This window comes from Homalodisca vitripennis, unplaced genomic scaffold (assembly GCF_021130785.1).
Source record: "Homalodisca vitripennis isolate AUS2020 unplaced genomic scaffold, UT_GWSS_2.1 ScUCBcl_5587;HRSCAF=12376, whole genome shotgun sequence".
Taxonomy (NCBI): domain Eukaryota; kingdom Metazoa; phylum Arthropoda; class Insecta; order Hemiptera; family Cicadellidae; genus Homalodisca; species Homalodisca vitripennis.
Genome location: NW_025781731.1, coordinates 7,377 through 28,242, shown reverse-complemented (window position 1 = coordinate 28,242; position 20,866 = coordinate 7,377). Strand labels below are relative to the sequence as shown.

The window sequence follows — 20,866 nt, the reverse complement described above, 5'->3', positions numbered from 1 at the left end:
ACATATGTACATCGCCAATATGCTTTTTTACATTATCATACAGATGAAAGAACAAGGGTTATAGAAATACATTTAAACAATGTATTTCTATTTATTGTCAGTCCATTGATAAAATTCGTTGTTTGTAGTAAATATCTAAAAATGCCATATAGTAAACAAGTCTCAAATATTAGATTTCAGTTAGACAATTTGTCTGAAAATCAAATGATATCAAGTTTAAGAAAACCGGTTGATAAATTAAGGGAGATAATGCGCTTTTAAGAAACCAAGTACTAAACAATATCCACTCGGACTGTATGACAGCACTGTTTGTGAGCCATTACAATTAGCTGTTTTAATTTAAGCAGCTCTAACCAGCTGATTATAATAACACTGAATTGTTGATTAACACTGCTGTCCAGTCTTACTGGTGAGGGAGAACTTTTAACTTAAACAAGTTTCTTTTACTCATGTTTCATGTTTTATCTTGTTGCCGTTACTGAAATATCAAAATATATGATTTTATTTGGATTTAATTTAGAATAATAATGTCTTAACTGAATTACGTTATAGGCTTTTAAAATTGTATTATAGTGAAGCTATATTTTTATATGTAAAAGAATGTATGTATTTAGGTTAAATAAAATAACAAACTTTATACTTTGAGCAGCATAGTACTTACGATTACTTTACAGGGTAAACATGTCTAACATCATTTAAAAAAACGCTCCAATGGACCACCACCAAGGTCATTATCTTGTAACAATTTTAAACATTGTTCAATGTTTGAAAATTCATTTTGAGACCAAAATTGCATGTTTATCGACATATTTCTTTCTAATTTCACTAGCCTACTCAGTTCGTAAATGGTTTTACTTTATTGAATTAAATTAATTTTGAACGTTATTATAATTCTGGAAAATAAAAACAGTTGGTAATGGTTAATTATGAATATCTATAGGTAAAATGTTTGTATATTCGATAGTTTTGATATTTTTAATTGGTAGTTGATTCTATTGTGTTGGTGGCCGCTTATTATACTAAATTGCATGTTTATCGACATATTTCTTTCTGATTTCACTAGCCTACTCGGTTCGTAAATGGTTTTACTTTATTGAATTAAATTAATTTTGAACGTTATTATAATTCTGGAAAATAAAAACAGTTGGTAATGGTTAATTATGAATATCTATAGGTAAAATGTTTGTATATTCGATAGTTTTGATATTTTTAATTGGTAGTTGATTCTATTGTGTTGGTGGCCGCTTATTATACTGAAGCCATTCGATTTTAGTACCCATTGTAATATAATATTTAAAGCTGGCAGAAGAATTTGTGCAATTTAGAACTACAGTCGCTTTACAGCTTTGATAGTATGGCGTATGGATTGCCAGCTTAGTTCTGCACGATAACTTCTTCTATGTATATTACAGTGTTTATCTGTGGATAATAGCTTATCTGAGCATTCAAAGGTCAGTGGTGAGTCAACAATTGTCATATCATTATAGGGCTACATGAATTATGTTAATTCACCAAATAGGTGTTTGGAAAAATGGAGTATCACTTTCAGACAAAGGTATGTTTTTTACCCAAGGCCGGACTATAACACAGGTCGGGGTTCTGTTACTGTGATGTGACAAGATCTGTCTGACTTCTCCACGTTATTCACTTGGAATAAGAGACTGCTTGGCCTCATAGATGGTCATATTTTATTGTTTTTCTTTTGCAATGGAAGATAGTTGAAAATGCTGTATTACTTGCTAGAGAACAATTTGCCTTTTTACGAATAGTTTGTTTATTAAAATAGGTTATATTTATTTTAACTTTAAGATTTTAAAGAGACATAACTATTTTGTAAACCTTGATATACAACAAAGAATTATTGTAGTAGACAACTAATAACAAATGATTTGCACGCTTATAATGAATTAGCTGTGATAAATATATGAGGAGTAGCCGGCTGGACAGATTGTGTGACAGCGACTGCGGAGGAGGGGGGGGGCAGCAGTCCGACCTGTATTAATCTAGCATTAATCTACCTTAGGACAGGATGGAGATGATAAGAAAATACTTTTGCCAATAAGATATGTATTACTGAACCGTCAACTAAAATAAAAGTTCAACTTAACTCTGTGAACTGGTTCTGCGTGTATCAAAAATGTATGTATCCGTGTAAATGTCTTGCTGTGTATGACACACTCAGGATTTACAAGAAATTAAATAGGCGTAATTGATTTTTTATTTAAACAATCAGTTATTTTATGTTTTGAAATCAGAATGTGTGTCATGCGATTGAGGAACTGTTTCGGTGTGATCAGATACTTGGTGGTTTGTATTTAGGTCATTATGTATGGGTAATTCTGAGAAATTACTGGGTCAACTTTAATTTCTTTCAGGAGTATGGCAGTCAGGTAGTCTGGTAGAAAGTAAGAAACATGAATATTCAGTGAAATAAAGCCATTGTTAAAGTTAAGAGTAATTAGACAGTTAGAGCCCACACGTTTTAACTGGTATGTGGGAAATAGTAAAATCGATCTTTTATCTTATTTTATTTAATTACTCGATTCAGTATTTTTTAAGGTTGGAGTGGACTAATTGTGTCAACAATGTCCTGTTTGGTCTGAAATAACGTATTCCCTGCTGCCAACATGCATTATTTTTCTATTTCTGCATCAGTAAAAGCTTTCATATGTTTTTCGAGAGTCCATGAAATGCACAAAGAGACTTCTAATTTTTCTTGTGCTGTGATAAGATTAAGGGGGGTCTGTTCGCCTATCTCTGTAATGTTAATTATATGTAATTTTTATAGAGTTGTGTTGAATCCTACACTGAAATGTTTTATTTTATTTTATTAATCATGTAATACTCTAGTCACTGACACAAGGATTTTGTTTATTTTGTATTTGTATTTTAATTTTTCTACAATTTTTTTAAAAACTTGTGTTAAATTTCAAGTTTTTAATTCAGAAATTTAATTTTTATAAGCCCAAAAATTAAAATTTTACAAAATCCTTGTGTTAGTGACTAGTAAATACTAAAACAAACACACAGTGAAAATTTCATAAAGATATCTTTAACAGGTCCTGAGAAAACTTACATCAAAGTTAGAAAATACAAATTTTAGGAAAACGCGATTGAAAAAATCGTTGTACTAACCTACAGTGACTTGGTAACATCAGTAGCTGACAGTGCTGTAGGCTGGTTTGTCTGCTTCATCCTGCTCAAATTGGTCCTCTAACTTTCTTTTCTTCAATGCCTTAGCCTTCCTGATTTTCTTCTCAAGCTCATTTGCAGCTAATTCGGCTTTCTTGAGTCGCTTATTCTCAAGGCTTTTCATTGCAGCAACCAAATTTTTTACCAGGAGAAAGTTTAAGCTCATCCATTATTTGTACTCTACTTATCAGGCCCATTATTAAATGTGCTTATAGCTAAGTAAGTCCCATATTTTAGCACTGGTAGGCTAACAAAAACCCTTTTTGGTATTACAGACCAAATCACATTGTTCAATGATTCGTTTGGGTTTTGTGTTTTGCCCTTCACACATTTTTGCAAAAGCTCAGGATCAGCTAAATCCCTAAATATTGGCTTGATAGCAAGCATAACAGCTTTTGGCAAATGAAAGTGTTTGTTATGATCATACTCAGTATTATCAAGTAAGCTCTGGTTGAACTTATACCACGTTCCGTCTCCTTTTGGGCAAAGCTCGTGTTGGGGTTGTTCGTTAGTCGATAAGACGTGGAAAAATTCAGCCCAAACTGCTTGCTTCATTTCCCTTACACTTGATGTGTTTCCGACGTATAGCCAGTCCATAATAACTTTGCAGTTGATGAACAGCAGCAGTAGTAAGTCGACCTTTTCCGACATAGATTTGTTATCTTCAAGGGAGGGTTTTACCCGATGTACTTTTTATTTTGAGTAAACGTGTTCCCATTCTCTTTTTGCACGTGGCCTATGCATTCAAGTTTGTTTATTTTTTATTTCTTCTCCATAAACTTGAGCTTCATTCACTGATGCATAGGCCTTTGAGTCACCATCTCCCAAGTAGTTGAGGTAGCGAACATTATATTCCGGCTCTGACCTCCGAAAAACCTCTAAAGCGCCAGCGACCTCCATTCCTCCGCTGCTACCCTGATAGTTTGCTTTACAGCTGAGTACATGAACATTTTTCACACTTATTTGGGCATTTACAAAACTTTGAAAGGATAGATACATCTAGTACTTTCCCTGTATCTACTGATGTTAGAGAAAGAATGCCATTTTGAGAGACATGGCCTCTCTTTTGCCATGAACCGTCTAGTGCAACGCATAATGTATAGTTTTTTTTTTTTTTTTTTTTTTTTTTTTTTTTTTTTTTATTAAGTGCATGTCTTTTAGTGTTAGTGAAGTTGACTTACAACATGTAGGTTGTGATTCCTGACTCAGGCGTGCCACAACGCTTTAGTAAGATTTGTTTATTTTAACCTAGTTTGTAATTATGTATTAGGTTAGTTCTTTACCTGAAGAAGAGATCAGATTGCAGATCTCGAAACGTAGTGTTACTGTTTTCTTGTTTCACTTAACGATGGCAAATGTCCGGAAAAATCCTGTTTCCTTCACAATCCTTCCATCGTCAAAAAATAACCTTCAAACAAAGAAGCAACGCATAAGTTATGTCGGTCCCCATCATTACTGCTCACTGCTTCTTCTACGGCGTTTCTCATACTTTTTTTACACATATTTTCTGCTACTGTGCCTAAAAACTTGTTCATGTTTTCTATAATGAACTGGAGGAGGAGGAAGATTTAGAGTGCCACACAAGATTTGGGCTGCTGTGTGGCCTTTGCCAATGCTGCGCATACCGTGCACAAGACGTAGGTTCAAGTCGTTAAAGAGTTACAGATTTTCCATTGATATTTTCAGTGATTTTATTACAATTGTCAATAGACCTTTTTTTGTCTGTACAGTTTTTGGACAATACACTGAGAAATTTACTGCAAGTCCTTCACAACAGACCGCCTTTCAAAAATCAATTTGTGCTTGCAACGACTGCATCCTGCGATTTCATTTATGGCTTCGGCAAGCGAATTCAAATCAAATATGTCATATGCTAAAACCTCATTCTTCTGCTGATTATAGTATATTCAAAATTACCTTGAACTTTTCATTTTTCTAACAGAAGAACTAGGGGTGGTAGGATTATCAGAAGTGTCAGTGCTGGTGGTAGGCCTGGGCAAAGTTTCAGTATTGAGGTTATACATAGCCTCAGAAGATCTATCAAGGCTAGATTTAGTCTTTCCAACATGCTTTCTCTTGGAATAACACTTGAAATGATTCCCGATTTTCTGTTTATTTCCCATGTTAACTTGAAACAACAACTAATTTCACAAAACTCGAATAAGTAAACTGTCACTTTGTAAACAACAACAAATTGAGAAACACTCTCACTGACATCACATAAACAAAGATCACATGACAAATAGTACACCTGACAGAGACAAAAATATACATCAAAAGCAGGGTAGCCAACATAACATAACAATAAGGAAACAAGAATAGTAGTAGTATGTATGAATATGATTAAAGCGGTGGGCCACCAGCGGGGCATGCCTCTTTCACCATAAATTGGTTGCAATGCTTTCGAAAAACTTTCTTTTTCAATAACTTCTAATAAAGATAGAAAGAAAATAAGTACATCTTTAAAAAGGTGAGGTTCTGAAGATATAAAACTAAAAAAAACCAAAAAACTCAAAAAAAATGAAATTTTTGGTACGGACCCCCCTTAATTGAACATTTGAGTGGAAGTCAAATTTCCATCACATAAGGAATGAACTTTTGATTTGCATAAATTGCTGCCAATTGAAAATTTTGTTTCAAAAGATTTGTGTTTGGTCTTAAAGTAACGTCTAATGTTTGCACTTATGACAACAAATACCGTTTGCTGACAAGTCAAACATACGGTTATGGCGCCAGCTCGATTTTGAAGTTTGAACAAATATTTATCAGTCCATTCTGATAAGAACTGTCAACTCTCACTGTTTTCTTTTCTCTTCTTACCTTCCATTTTAGCAGCTATACTGCAACTCACTTTTAAAACTTTGAAACTTAGTTTTCTTGTTTCTTACTTACTAAGGACTGTCTGAGTGTCCGAAAGATGTTGATTTGAGGTACTTAGTGATCAGACTCTAGAATTTAGATCTGTTAGTGATAGGTACTATCTCGAGAGACTGTTTTCATTGTCACCTTTGATGTCTGGATCAAAACGTCATCAGCCCAATATAAAATTACTTTTAGCGGGTTTGAATCAAAAACATTGTTCTTTTGGGCCCAAACCCTCTAGGCATTCACTATTGTTCACTATATTACAGTATTTTACATATATAAAAAGATGGTACGATTGCGGATGACACCCAATACGGTAGTGACTCACAGCAAAGGACACTTGACGCACATCAGAGATATTGAACGATGTATTATTACTTCGTGTGAGAATCATGGTTCCTCCAAATTTAAGCCTAATGTTCCAGAACGTTGTTATTTGTTATTTTCACTACTTAAACCTTAGTCTATATATTTTTGTCAAAGAGAACTAGTGAGTGCAATAATGTTACAATGTTAAAATTATATTCAACAATTCATCTGAGGAAGCACTGTGGTTAATTTGGGAATAATCCACTGTGGCACCATCTTTAACTATGTGGCATCTTTAAATATGTGGCAGATTAATAAAACATGTCTATTTTATCTGTTCTATTTTTTCTTTATCTCTGAAATTAACTATCACAGTTGCAATGCTTTATTTCAACATTCTTAACTGTTCTACTGGTCCTCCTGAACAAAGCTAAGTATGGTTTAAGGGGATGCTGATGATTAATGACAACGCTTTTAAAAATTGGAAGCAGATCAAACATTTTGTTGTACTATTTTAGGGTATCAAAACTTTTTTGTTTGAAGATTAAACTGAAAAACTTTTGGGAATGGGCAGCCAAATTATTTTGTGGTATTTCTTTTATTGAAAGACAATATGATTTCAAGACAAAGTGTTTTCACTGACTTTTTTTTAATTAGCAAATTATGTCATAAATTTATAACACAATAAATAAAACTAAAATGAATTCGTCATCTTTATGTTTATGAATTAATTAAGTTCTACCATTGTTCTTTGTTGGTGAAATAGTTAACTTACCACTTAAATTTTGAATTAAATTTTTTATTATTTTTTATAAATACTAATCAGTGAAACCATTGGTTAGTAGAGTGAAACGCCACCTACCGCATCAGAATACGACGATCCAGTCAGAAATGGCAGCGCATAATGTACTTCACAATGTGTACCTAAAACAACTCGCCATTTCTGATTGGATAAACCTTTTGAGATGCGGTTTGCGGCATTCAACTCTACTAAGTGAGCTCTTTCAAATGAGGTATCACTCGACCCATGCTTTAATTTAAGATTTCCATGTTTTCCTCTGTGGGCCGTCCCCCCATGGTTTGCATGTCATGTTAATAGCAAGGAAAAATAGTTTACATAGCCATACGACACTGTGCAAAGTTTATAGATGTTATCTGCTATGGTTTGTAAAATATTAAGCTGTACCCAGACTTTTCAAACACCTTGTATAATAATGTGTGTTGTAATCATAGACCTTTGCACTGCTTCAGGATATTCAGAATGGGTAAGATTGGGGGTTGGGGCCGGTTCTTATTGAGATCCATGAAGAAGAATTCAAGTCATGTCCCTTTGGAATAAGGGGAAGTCAGCTCTGAACTAGCGTCTCCAGTCAAAGCAGGCAGGGGGCACACCCTTATGTTTAGGCTAGGAAAGAACCCCACCAACTCCAACAATCATCTCCCGCAGTAGACTAGACCTATCGAATTACCCTTGCAATACAGAATCTCGACATTTGCGGTTAGTGATGTGCCGCTCCTAAACATTTATAAGGTTGCCCAGATTTAAGTGACACATCCGTTTTTGCTGTGTCCAGTGGTAGGTTCAATTGGAAGGTATAAACCAGCCAGAAGTGATCCCTGCTGGGTTCAAATTACTTTTAAACTGTATATTGTGGCTTGCAGTTATGCACCATGGTGTCCGGCTTGCAAAGCTCTGCAGTCCTCGTGGGAGGAGTTCTCAGGGTGGAGTAAAGACTTGAACATCAAGGTGGGCCAGGTGGATGTGACGGCCTCGCCCGGCCTCAGTGGCCGCTTCATGGTCACCGCCTTACCGACCATATTCCAGTAAGTCTTTTTCTTGAGAAATTTTCTTTTCTTTTATTTATGGCTATACAAAAATTATAATACATCATTCATTATTACTTAAGAATAGAGTTCAGTATACTAGGGATGCCTGAATGTTTTAATAACATTGCAAACATAAATTGTGAATGTATTGTTTGTATTATATGTACTTAGCAGTTGATATTGAAGGAAACAGGACATTTACCATTGTTTAGTGAAACAAAAAAAATCAGTAACACTACGTTTCGAGATCTGCAATGTGATCTCTTCTTCAGGTAAATAACTAACCTAACACATAATTACAAATTAGGCTAAAATAAACTAATCATACCAAAGCGTTGTGACACGACTAAGTCAGGAATCACAATCACCATGTTGTGCGTCCTACTGAAGTCGTAGGTGGTTGCTCGACGATTGCAGATGTATTTTTACCTGTATTCTGTAGTTCAGTTTTAATAATTAGTGTTGTGTTTTAGTTTTGTATTAAGTGCATGTTTTAGAGTTAGTGAAGTTGACACACAACATTGTGGTTGATTCCTGACTTAGGCGTGTCACAACGCTTTGGTATGATTTGTTTATTTTTAACCTAGTTTGTAATTATGTGTCAGATTAGTTATTTACCTGAAGAAGAGATCAGATTGCAGATCTCGAAACGTAATGTTACTGATTTTTTGTATCACTGAACGATGGCAACTATCCAGAAAAATTCTGTTTTCTTCATAAATTGTGAATATAATATGATAATGAAAAATTCATACATTTTTCGATATTCTTTCAAACACAAGTTCAAATTGTTTAAATATTTGTGAACATTATATTTCAGGTGTAAAGGTTGTATCTGGCTTTTTAATTATCCAGCTGACGAAGACAAATTTGTGTTTACTTTGCAAGTGGTACTGAGCTAGTAGTGACACTGTAACCCGATTATTTTGTCAAGTGTAACTTTAATTGTTTGTTATTTTTATATGCCTACATTTTTACTAAGGTATTTTTACTATTGAAAAAATTTAAATAATTTGACGTATACAAAAACAAGGTTATCATAATTAGTTCTTAATTGAACAAGGAACTCTTAACCCTTTGCACGCCAAGTAATAACGTATATGTTTTGCCCTAGCGCCAAATTACTGAATATTTTAATTTTTTGAAAACTGTAAAGCCATTTTTTTATTTGTTTAAGTAATTGGTTTAAAGAATAAAAACCATGAAATGCTTTTATGGGCATTTTTTTAAACGAAATATAGATATTTTTCTATTTTAAGGACCAGTAGGTATGAAATGAATGAAAACGTTATTTTGATTAAAACTATATAATTTTTACAAACTTATACCGGTACATGAAGTAGATATGATGTGTGATAATAAATTAAATACACATTTTTGGAAAAACAGTAAAAAGATTATCTTTCAAACTGGTTTCTGTTTTTTTACGAATAATCGTCCAAAGTATGAAACGCCTCAAAACAAAACTTCTGGGTGTAACGCTGGATTGTCTGTACATGTCTTGCACGAGTATACAGTTTCTTTTCTCAAGCCCTTTTTGAGACAAACTACACATCTTGCTGTTCCCTTTTGGTCTCTTCTGAATAAAATGTGGTTTCTTGTTCAAACGTTCAGCGGGTGGTTGTTCCTTGACCTTGAGTGGGTCGGGCCCGCGGCGGCCCCGTCTGCTCATTGGTTGCGCCAGTTTGCCTGCAACGAGATCCTTCACTAAACTTTTTCTAAAATTGTACGTGTGTCATCGGCTTCTTCAAGTTTTTGTTTCTGTACGTCTTTGTACAATATGTAGGAATTTACAATTCCTACCTCAAACAGCCAAAAAAATGTTTTTCTGTACCACTTTCGTGACCGTCTCAAAAAAATTGTAGGATGAAATAAAGTGGTCACTCCGGTCCACTGCTCCCATATGCCTGGTGTAGTCTAAGACTACATTTGGTTTGGCTGTTGGAGGTTTGTTCGGCCCACTTACTGGGTACATCAATCATGTCTGTCTTGCTGCCTTTATTATTGGTGCTCAGCAAGTGAGCTACTCTTTTGTCTCGCCAAGAAACAACTAGTATATTATTATTTCTCTGTGATATAATATCACCCTTTTTCATTTTTTTTGATTTCGTTTTTAGATTTGGAGGCATTGCCTACTCTAGTTGGCATAACAGTGCCTGTGAGTAAAACAATTTGATTTTAGTAGCTCCCTGGCTAGTTCTGGGCTAGTATAATATCTGTCGGTATAAACATGTAAGCCACTTACAGGATGAGCTGGATCTTTCAAAATTACTGACTCACAAAGAGTTTTTACTATCTGTGTAGTTTTTAGAAGATTTGAGTTTGGTATAAGTTCCCGCTTTCCAAAATAAGGGATAAAATCATATATGTAGCCGTTTGAAACAATCAGATAACACAAATACTTTCATTCCAAATTTGGTTGGTTTTTGAGGATTGTAAAACCCGAAAGCTTACTGTACCTTTGAACGAGATGGTGCTCTCGTCCACAGCGACTGCACTACTCGGAGTGTAAAATAATTTACACATCTTGCTCATATGATCAATTAGAGGTTGTATGAGGAAGCCTATTGGTTTGACACCACCTCGATCGTGATTAAAGTGAATTTGCCAAAAAATGTTGAGAAATTCGTTTTTGGAAAAGATATCACTAAAAAACTTCATACGTGATTCCCATTTAGTACTAAAGTATTCTTCAATGGAGGTCATTGGAATCAGGCCCATATTTATTGATTACGCCTAAGAAAGCTTTCAAATCACATGCTGTTATATCATTCCATCTTTTCAGTCTTGAGTTAGGTGAAATATTTGTGCTGATTTTTTTGTTTGCATTTAGATTAGTTTCAAATACAATATAATCAATTATTTCGTCGTTGAAAAATAAATCAAAATATTTCAATTGGTTTTGAATCGGAATCAAAAGAAATAGGCAAGTTAGCTCCATGATTTACACTGTAAATTGGTATTGAATGGCTAGGACCTGTATCATAGTTAGTTACCTCAGTCCATGGAAGATTTCTTGTAGGCCTATTTGAGGTTGATGCTTTGAGTGTCATCTTCAGAGTCAGATTCACTTTCACTCAAATTATGCAAAATAATGTCCTGTTGCTCAACATCCTCGACTTCGTCAACTACACTTGAAAACGTGGCGTTCATAACCCCAAGAACGAAATCGTCAAAGTCCGGATCGTCTGCGTTAGCCATAATTATGGCAATAATATATTCACAAGTTACGTCAAAATAATAAATAATAGTTATTACTATAGTAATAGTTTTAATAGTTCACAAGCACTAAACGTAATATAAACTAATATAACTGTAAAAACTTAAACTGTCAGTGAACAGGAACACTAAAGATAGAACTTCACGGAATGGCGGCGCTTCACAGAATGGCGGCGAGTGTACTCGCTTTGGGGCGTTTCGAGAAGTACCGGAAACAAACATGAATAGAAAGAAACAGCTGTTACCGATCGATACTCCTCAAACGTTCAGTTGGCACGTTGGCTATTAGCACTAGCCAGCAAAAGTGACTTTCTCTGCCATCTAGCGGCCAATTCTACAACTATTAAACTATCTAATGTTGTAAAATGTAGTTCGCGATATAACTCGCTATGGGCGCTGTACGGACTTTTATCCATGCGAATTAACCTCGCTTATGGCGTGCAAAGGGTTAAGAATTATTTTTAAAAGGTGTGATGAGGCAGTCTTAACACCTTATTGGAATCCATTGGCCCATATTTGTTAACGTTAACTTAACTTGTGGTATGTCATACAAATGCTGGATACATTTAATTAAGAAAATACAAAATTGTTGCATATGACTGTGGTTAAATGAACGTTTATTTTCTTATTACATCTTACAAGATCCAGCTATACAGGTAAGACAAAAGACATAGTTAAAAAAAGAACAATAATAAATAATAAATATTGTTATTAATATGTTATGTAATGTAACCTAATATTATAAGAGATTTAAAATAAAACATTATTAATAAGACATACACATAAAATTACGAAGATATTAGACTAATACATTACCATAATTAACAAGACAACTGCCCAACCTTGCTTGGCTTAATAATATTATTAAATAAAAACATATTCCTAAAACAATTTTGTTTGGTCTCTTAATATTAGTACAAAAAAAAAAAAAAAAAAAAAAACTACTAAAACACTAAAAAAAAGTAGTAGTAGTTTTTTGTTGTTGATAAAATTACTATAAATTCAACAACAAAAATACAATTTAAAATGATAAGTTAACAATTAATTAAACTCAAAAATAAATTAAAATATTAAAATTTTTATCTGGTAACAAATTGACTATATAAACTAAGTAACAGTTTTCAATATTCTTATATCAAATATTTATTTTGTAAATGGTTATGGAGTTAAATTACATTAAAAGTATAATTAAATGATTCATTACCCAGCAGAACTTTACACTGTTATAAGGCTTCTCAAGATATAAAAACACTACATACAAACTAACAATAAAAACAAAAATACCAGTATTGTATAGCTAAAACTAGGTAAGGTATATTTTCACATCTTAAATATTTTCTTTGGAATTCAGAAAAAAATCATCAAAAGTCTAATTTTCAGTTTGAAGCATAATATATTCTTTAATAGTATTTTTTGAAACCCTTTAATGTAGGAGTCTCCTTTCATGGTAAAAGTAGTTTATTAAATAAATGCTGACTGTAGTAAGAAAAAGATGTTTTCAAATAGGTCGTTCTGTGTTTTAGTCACAGGTCATGAGTATTATGTATTGTGTAGTTATGATGGGAGTTCAAAGGATTGAACTGTATTCTTTTGTAAGTTTCAGTGAAAACTTCCAATATGTAAATACTTCTCACTGTCAAAATTTGAAGTTTAAATAATTGGCCTCTACATGATTGACTATTAAATTTCCTAGAATTCGGATCACTCACTTTTGAGTTTTGAAAACCTGATTGATAAATGATGAACTACCACAGTAAACGATTCAGTGTCTCATCACAGATTCAAAGTAGCCAAAATAGATAGTTTTTGCTGTTCTTAAATCCATCAAATCTTGAATTTTAAGAATTACGAGGGCCAATATCAAACCATTTGATAAGCAATGCCAATATCACTGTGAATAGATTATTTCACAAGACGTTAAAGAAAATGCTGTGTGATGCTAAAGTGGATTTTACCAATTTCTGTTGATTGTACCTGTTGTAGCACCAGGGTGGGGTGATTCGAGGCGATTGTTTTTAACATCTACAGAAAAGTACCATTGCGTGTTATTTTATCTTCTACTGGTAATTTTTCTTTGGGTTAGTTTATAAATGCTTGTTCAATATCACCAAAAGTCAGCAAGAATTAAAATGGACTATGTTACAGCTTATAAATGTTGGGTACAATTTTAACCTTAAATCATAAAATTATTTAAAATACAAGGTTTAAAGTACAATAAATAATAATGAGTGTACCTTTTTTTACTTTTATTTAAAATGTTCATTCATTAAATGACCTGTAGTGTGCTGAATGGTGAATTCCGACAATATCGAGGGGCGAGAGACAAGGAGTCGTTCATTTCGTTCATTGAGGAAGACAAGTGGAAATCTGTAGATGCGATCCCAGGATGGAAGTCTCCTGCATCATTCCAGATGTCCGTTGTTTCCTACTTCTTCAAAATGTCACAACTGCTCAGGGTGTGTTTCTATCACTGCCATAGCATAGTATGGATACATACTTGTATCCATCCATATTTGTTAAAAGTGCCTATAAAAGTTAATTTATCAGTAGGTTGTTGGTGATATATTTGACTAGTATTAATTACTTTAAATCTAAGGATCCTGCAGGACATCTAACAGCAAATTGGAATCTTGTATTCAAGTAGTGGTGTTTGGGTTTCCAGTTCAAATTGAAGGTTACAATACTTAAAAGAATAATAATTTTCAATCATGATTTTGAAGATACAAATTTTAATGACGCAACTGTGTTGGGAAGGGTTGATTCAATGTGAATGTTGAGTTTAGCTCCACCGTGCTTATAGATCGTGTTAGAAACATCGTAGTGCACTCAATGTTCACCTGATGAGACAAGGTGAATACCTATTTACCTGAATTAAATTATGATTTTATATTTTGTAGTTTAGGTGTTTCTGACGTTGAAACAATGTAAAGAGTTTGTGTATCTAACGAGACAATGAGAACACCTCGTTTGGATTGGACTGGATGGCTGGTAGCACACAAGACTGATCTTTTTTGTTGACTGTGAGTTCCTTTTGAGCTTCTTCGTCACTGTTATTTTTTGAATGGTCTTCAGACGAGCATGACTCCAAATTCCAGGAGTCAAGCCTGTGACAGCGTCAGATTCCAAGTACTGCACTAAGAGGAAGGTGAACTGGAGCTTAGCTCAATATTCACATTTATAAACTGGTCACATCTTGAATCTTGAATCACCTTAAAATATATTAAAAATCAAACAATACTAATTATATTATAAGTAACACAATAACTTTGTAGTTTACAATAAGTATTTGCTTAAACACTTTGAAAATATTAATTAGATTTGCACAAATTTACAGGATTTGCAGATTGCTACAAAAAAAGTAAGTTAAAAAATCATCCTTCATATTATTTTGGAAAAAGAAGAATTCAGATCATCAGAAAATCAGAAAATCTCTTATTTATTTATTGTCATAAAATATTTAACCTTATAGAATACAATTGGAGGCTGCATAAATTCTGAAATGTGCACTGTTTCCTTCAAAATATAAGTAATGTGTTTTTGTTATTTGCAATTTTGAAATCAATTTAAAAAATTTAAAATTGTAATCAAATAATGTACACAAAAATGAAGCAATGCAGATGCATGAATCTATCAATCATTTGTTAATTCTACCGGCATATAAACAGAACTATCTAGTACAGTATTGGATGGTTGGGATTTTATATTTACCAAAAACTCACCAATGACCATGAACAAAATTTACGGTTAAGGAAAATCCTAGTTGATTGTTAAATAATTTATGATTTTATATTGGAAGAGGTTGAATAGTCATTTCAAAAAAAAAAATAAATAAATAAAAAAAAACAATTAGACAATACGTTGTAGATAGTCAGCCAGTGTTACCGAAGGTCTTACAAAACAAAGGATCAATAGAACGTAGTGTAAGCAATATTCCATCTCACAAAACTCATATATTCTGCACATATGAGAGACGGCATGATGTAAGGTATAGCTCAGTGTATTTGTTTGCTTACATAACTTGTTTGCTCATGCCAGGCTGTACACACACGGTTGATGGAGGATTATGGATTGCCTACTTGGGGATCGTACTTGATATTCGCTGTGGCAACGATCATCATTGGAGCTCTTCTGGGATTGGTAAGTCTTAATTGGTATTTTATTTTTAATTGTTATGTAAAGTTTGTAATAATATTGAACCACTATTCAATTGTTCTTAAACATTGTTATTTTCAGTCATAACAACAAAAAATAGTTCACATTAATTAGAAACACCTTTACACATTAGGTCTAGATATCTAAAGATTACTTAAGAAGTAAGGAAATATGAATGTTTGGAATCATAATGAAGGAGTGAAAACTGAGAAACTTGAGATTTCATCAGTTACGATATTTTCTCTCTTGCATTTTTGCCCCCACTTTATTCTATTGTGATTGTACAAAAGTGATAATCCCCACTTAGTGCAATCTCATTGTTAGTTGATTCATTGTGAACGAATAAATTGGCTTCCTCTTAAATACATTTCGCGCTAAGCGGTTTAATTTGTTTTGTTTCAGCAAACAAGAAGTACACTTCTGATCGATCTTACTGATATCTTTTTGTCGAATTCAATACCATTAAATAGAGACTTGAGATTACAGGTTTTCTCTCAATATCAAAGTTAAACTTATTTTTGAGTTCAGTATCTTTCAAACCACTAAAACTAAGTGGTTTCAAGCCCGCTTGAGTATTAGTGGACCATGCCTTTTGCTCATAAGTTTTGAAGAATATTTATAAAAACGAAATTAAATTGCCTAATATATTGCCTAGTAGCCTAAATTATTAAAAATAAAAAGTACAATAATTAATTATTAATTAGTAAATGTTTGTTCTTAGTAATTCTAAAAAGTAGAGTAAAAAAGTTTAAAAGTTGAAAAAATGGAAATAACATATTACATCATGGATTTTCTGGAGAAATATAGTTAATTAATGAATAGCAGTAAAGATTCCAACTAGATGGAGATATTAGAAAAAAATTTAATTTTACAGCATCTTAATATTTTCTGCGTTGTATCCTTGATGGAAATCACCAGGTTTTAATATAAAAGACATATTTATTACTTCCACGATATAATTTAATATCAAAAGCGCTTTTGTTGGTTAAAGCATCATCGAACTTGTGGGTTTTCCTCAGCAAGAGTACACTAAAAAGTGAGATTAAAAAAAATTGTTGATTTGGTTTTGTTTAGGTGATTTGGGTTTACTACTCTAGATGTGTTATGAAAAACAGTCCATTAAACTTTTTTTGTTTATTTTTACAGAAATTAATCTAATTATGTACAAAAGTTATTATATTTACAAAATATTAGAATAAAATAAAATATTCAGAATTTTCTCATAAACATACTAAGGTACAGATTAGGTGCAAGTTAGTAACAGTGCACAGGTCTCCTCATAAATCTTTGGTGGTATAAATGGCGTGAAAACAGTTGGACACACAAAGCGGAATGGCGCAATTTCGGCACATCATGTTCCGACGCCGCTGCTTGTCGACGCTGGTCTATCTGTGACATGCTCTCCTCCGCTTCTCCTTCTTATCTGTAGCAGGGATGGTAGCGAGAAAATGCCGAACAGTAAGTCAGGGGAGCATCTTAGCCAAAAATTCGTCTGTAAGTCTTTCTCGTGCCATTTTACGTAATCAGCAATACACAAACAGCCATGTTTATTTACTAATGGTAAACACAACAAAACGTGCACAATTAAGGCAACCGGTAATGAAAAATGAGGTTACAACCTGTATTTACTACACAAACAGAAATAGAATCAACTGATTGAATACTGTCTTGTGTCCTGAATACCGTCAATTGGGTCTGAAAGAAATAAATAAAAGAACAACTGCGATCTAGTGGGAACAACGAAAACTATTTGTAGCTGTTTCTTATTTATTCTGCTAGATCATATTCGTATTCAAGCGAATGATTAGTCATCACGAAACATTTTTATGAAGACTGTTTATAGTGTCATAGTGCTTACACACGACTATTGGGATTACTGCAGGCACGTAGGGTGCTCTTGAACACATTGCGGGATTACTAGTCAAAGGGTTAATTTGTTAATAATGTGGTCAAAAGTCATTGGATCTGGAATATCTGACCACACTGCCCAGCTTTGCATATGTGATTCAAACTATCCAGACCAAAGAACTACCAATATTCACATAAGTATCCAGCACAAAAACCTACAAGAACATAAATTCGTATCGAGAGGTGAAAACTGGAGAAGTCATTGAAGCTAGAACTGTAGAGGATGGATACAAAAGCTTTATCACAACTCTGACCTTAAATCTAGACATAACCTCTCCAATGAAAACTGCTCGACCAAAGAGAAATAAGAAATCAAAACACTTTGTAGATGAAAAAGCTTTAAGACTTAAAAATGAAGACCTCAGATCTCAAAAGGATTATGAAAAAACTGACAATACAAATGAAAAAAAGAAAGTGGCAGCTCAGTGGAAAAAGAGATACAACCATCGCCAAAAAACGCTAAAACATGCTGCTGGTTATAAACAATAGTGACAGCAAATCAAAAGGCGTGTGGAAGATAATAAACAATAACAGAAACAGAAGCAAACAATAACAGAAACAAAAACAAACAAGAACATAAAACTAGAAGTAGTTGGTGAGATATTTCAAACTCACCAACAGTTTCCAATAATTTTTTTCGCTACAACGGCAGAAAGACACCTTAAAAAAAAAACCTATTCCAGACCTCATTCATATACATGCTCCGCACATCCGAAATCGCGTAACAAACATCAAACTGACAACTAAAGACAAAGTAAAGATTATTATAAAAATCTCAGACTACAAAGATCTGCTGGAACAGATGAAATCTCCTCCAGGCTGTTCAAATTCTGCATGGACGAACTGACTTCATCTCTTGCAGTAATCTAAAATAAATCTTTTTCAGAAGGTCATTTCCCACCCAATATGAAAGAAGCTAAAGTCTACCCAAAATCCAATTACGGCAAAGAAACAGAACCCAGTAACTACAGACCGATTTCACACTCTCAACTTTTTCCAAACTAGAAGAATGTATAGTATTGAGAAGCTTAATAGATCACAAATTCCAAGAAAACCTACTGATACTTGGGAAATGTCTTGCCCCCTAATGTATGCATACGACACTACATTGATAGAATAGATACTGAAAGGCAATGCAGTAATGATGGCAGTAATCTTTTACATCACACTCAACATGGCCTTTCAGTAATGCAATGGCCATGGAATCAACAAATTCAAATTCAACAAATTCTGGTGGCTTTATTGTAAATCCAGAAGAAAACAAAACAGCTTGCCCTTGGAAGAAGAGCGGCAGAAGTCCCAATAATTCCATGTATACAAATGGTAACGCAAGCTAACTTTCTAGAATAAAAACTGGATGAAGGACTGATCTGGACTACCCACCTGGATGACTTATTCAAAAACATAAACACTGGCTTTTTTTGTAATCAGATAATTAAAATCTGCAAGTAATAATGACACTGCGAAAACATACCTATGATGTGAACTGCTAGTATAGGGAGGAGCTGCCAAAACGGAGGTACAAAGAGTACTAGTGATTCAGAAAACCGCAATCCGGACACTAGCTGGCATTGGATCTATGTACAGTTACAGAGACACCTTCAGAACCCCAAAAATTCTGACTTGTCAATGTACTGTACACCCTTGAGGTAGTAGTGCATGCGGATGATGAGAACGAAATTAGGAATTTTAATATCATATTATACCAGAAATTAAGGGCTGTACTCCCTCTACTCTATCGAAGAACTGATCAAAACAAATCTCAACAGCAACAAGCAAAGTGAATGCCTCATTCATCTATCAGGATGTTTTTCAACTGTGTAAACTCGCTAGTAATAGTGTAGGCAATGAAATAGGTATGGCAGAACAGCTTTAGCAGGGGCTGGATTTCCACAGCACTCGCTGGAGTTCCAGTCCCTCGCTCCACTCTCACTCGCTGCGTCAGTGTGAGCGTAAACAGAAATTCTGCGAATGTTTAAACATTTACTGTTTCAAGTAACAATGTAATCATAAAGCATATTTAATTTGTGGTTTACTTTATGCATTAAATTTTTACTGATAACTGTAAATCGCCCACTTTATCACTTGAAATCCTCTATGGCTATCTTTACAATAATTAATCCATTCTGTACCATTCCATGTTGCTGCGTTTTATCTGCAATTTCACCTATCCCATTTCGAGTTTCAGCTGTTTTCACGTTTTTAGCACTAATAAAACAAATCACAGTGTTTATTTTACAACGGAAACTCAGTTGGCATAAGTATTATAAAATTAATGCATGAAAATAAAACCAAATATTTCAGTAATATATTTTGAGAGTTTTTAAAAGATTTAGGCACACAGTGCATATGTACTCTGTAGTGCTTACTACAGCAATTCATTATGGTACTTACTTGTTTCGTATGTTTATAATTTTAAAATCTTGATCACCTAAGATTACACTAGCAAAAATTAAAATAAGATATTTGAAAACTTTTTGTTTTAAAAAACAGTATATAGCCTATATATAGATATTTTTTTAGAAGAAATTATTATTATGTTATAAACGTTTTTCTATAGAAATTAGCACCCATTAAAAATGGTCCACTTATGTTATTTGAGAATGCCAAATATAAAAATTAAAGTTTTTTTACCTGACTAAGTGCTAACCAAAATGTTGGTTTCAACTATGGGAAGTGCACTAGAACTCAGATGTACTAAATTAGAGAGGTGCAAATAAAAAATGTGTAGTGAAACATTTGCAGCCTAATGAATTTGTGCTGAATGGAGAAATAAATTAGAATTTTTAACAAATAATAGTTAGCACATGATTCCATGCTAAAAAGGATTTTGAATATTTCTGTAAGATAGAAAATACAGTTATAGTTAAAGAGTATTATTGTCAAATACATTTTAAAAACGTTATATGCGATGAGTCAAATTGGTGTTTGAAAAATTGACAGGGAAGAAAAAAATATTTTCCCTTGTATTTGATAGAGTTGCTCAATTGAGATTTCACAGTTGTTTTCGCAGGTGGCGGTGTGCACCATTGACTTGTTCTTCCCACCCAAGAGCATGTCACCACCCAGCGTCAAGCAAAAACACAAGGAGAAAGAAATGGAAATAGAGGAATCTGTGAGTATTAAAAAATGTTATTGCTAAGTAGACGTTTTAGAGGTATTACCATTGTATACAGAGTGTCCCACAAAGAGTTTAAACGTTTGATTTTATATTACTTTCTTATTTATGCACAGAACATTTTCAAACTCTACACAATTAATAAATTAGGGTTTAAAAATATTCTGTCAAAATTAAAGCTCCCTAACAATTGTAGAATCAAAATGATGACATATTGAAAATCGTACAATTTTGCATCCTAAAAAATTTATTTCTTGAATTACCTGATTTGATTTA

The 20,866-nt window shown here is 33.4% G+C and overlaps 1 protein-coding gene across 4 annotated transcripts in view; it reads left to right on the top strand.

The window, feature by feature from the left end:
• LOC124373454 (thioredoxin-related transmembrane protein 1-like) overlaps positions 1–20,629 on the top strand; it is a 28,699-nt gene extending 8,070 nt beyond the window's left edge. Inside the window, exons 2-6 of one of the 4 annotated variants that reach the window (XM_046831827.1) lie at positions 8,029–8,190; positions 13,694–13,868; positions 14,747–14,770; positions 15,448–15,549; positions 20,474–20,629. In XM_046831827.1, coding sequence (XP_046687783.1) covers positions 8,029–8,190; positions 13,694–13,868; positions 14,747–14,770; positions 15,448–15,549; positions 20,474–20,614 — 604 coding nt within the window. In that variant the 3' untranslated portion in view covers positions 20,615–20,629. The remainder of the gene's footprint in view (positions 1–8,028; positions 8,191–13,693; positions 13,869–14,746; positions 14,771–15,447; positions 15,550–20,473) is intronic. The other 3 variants (XM_046831828.1, XM_046831830.1, XM_046831829.1) reach the window with 3 other exon arrangements.
• The last annotated feature ends 237 nt before the right edge of the window (positions 20,630–20,866 follow it).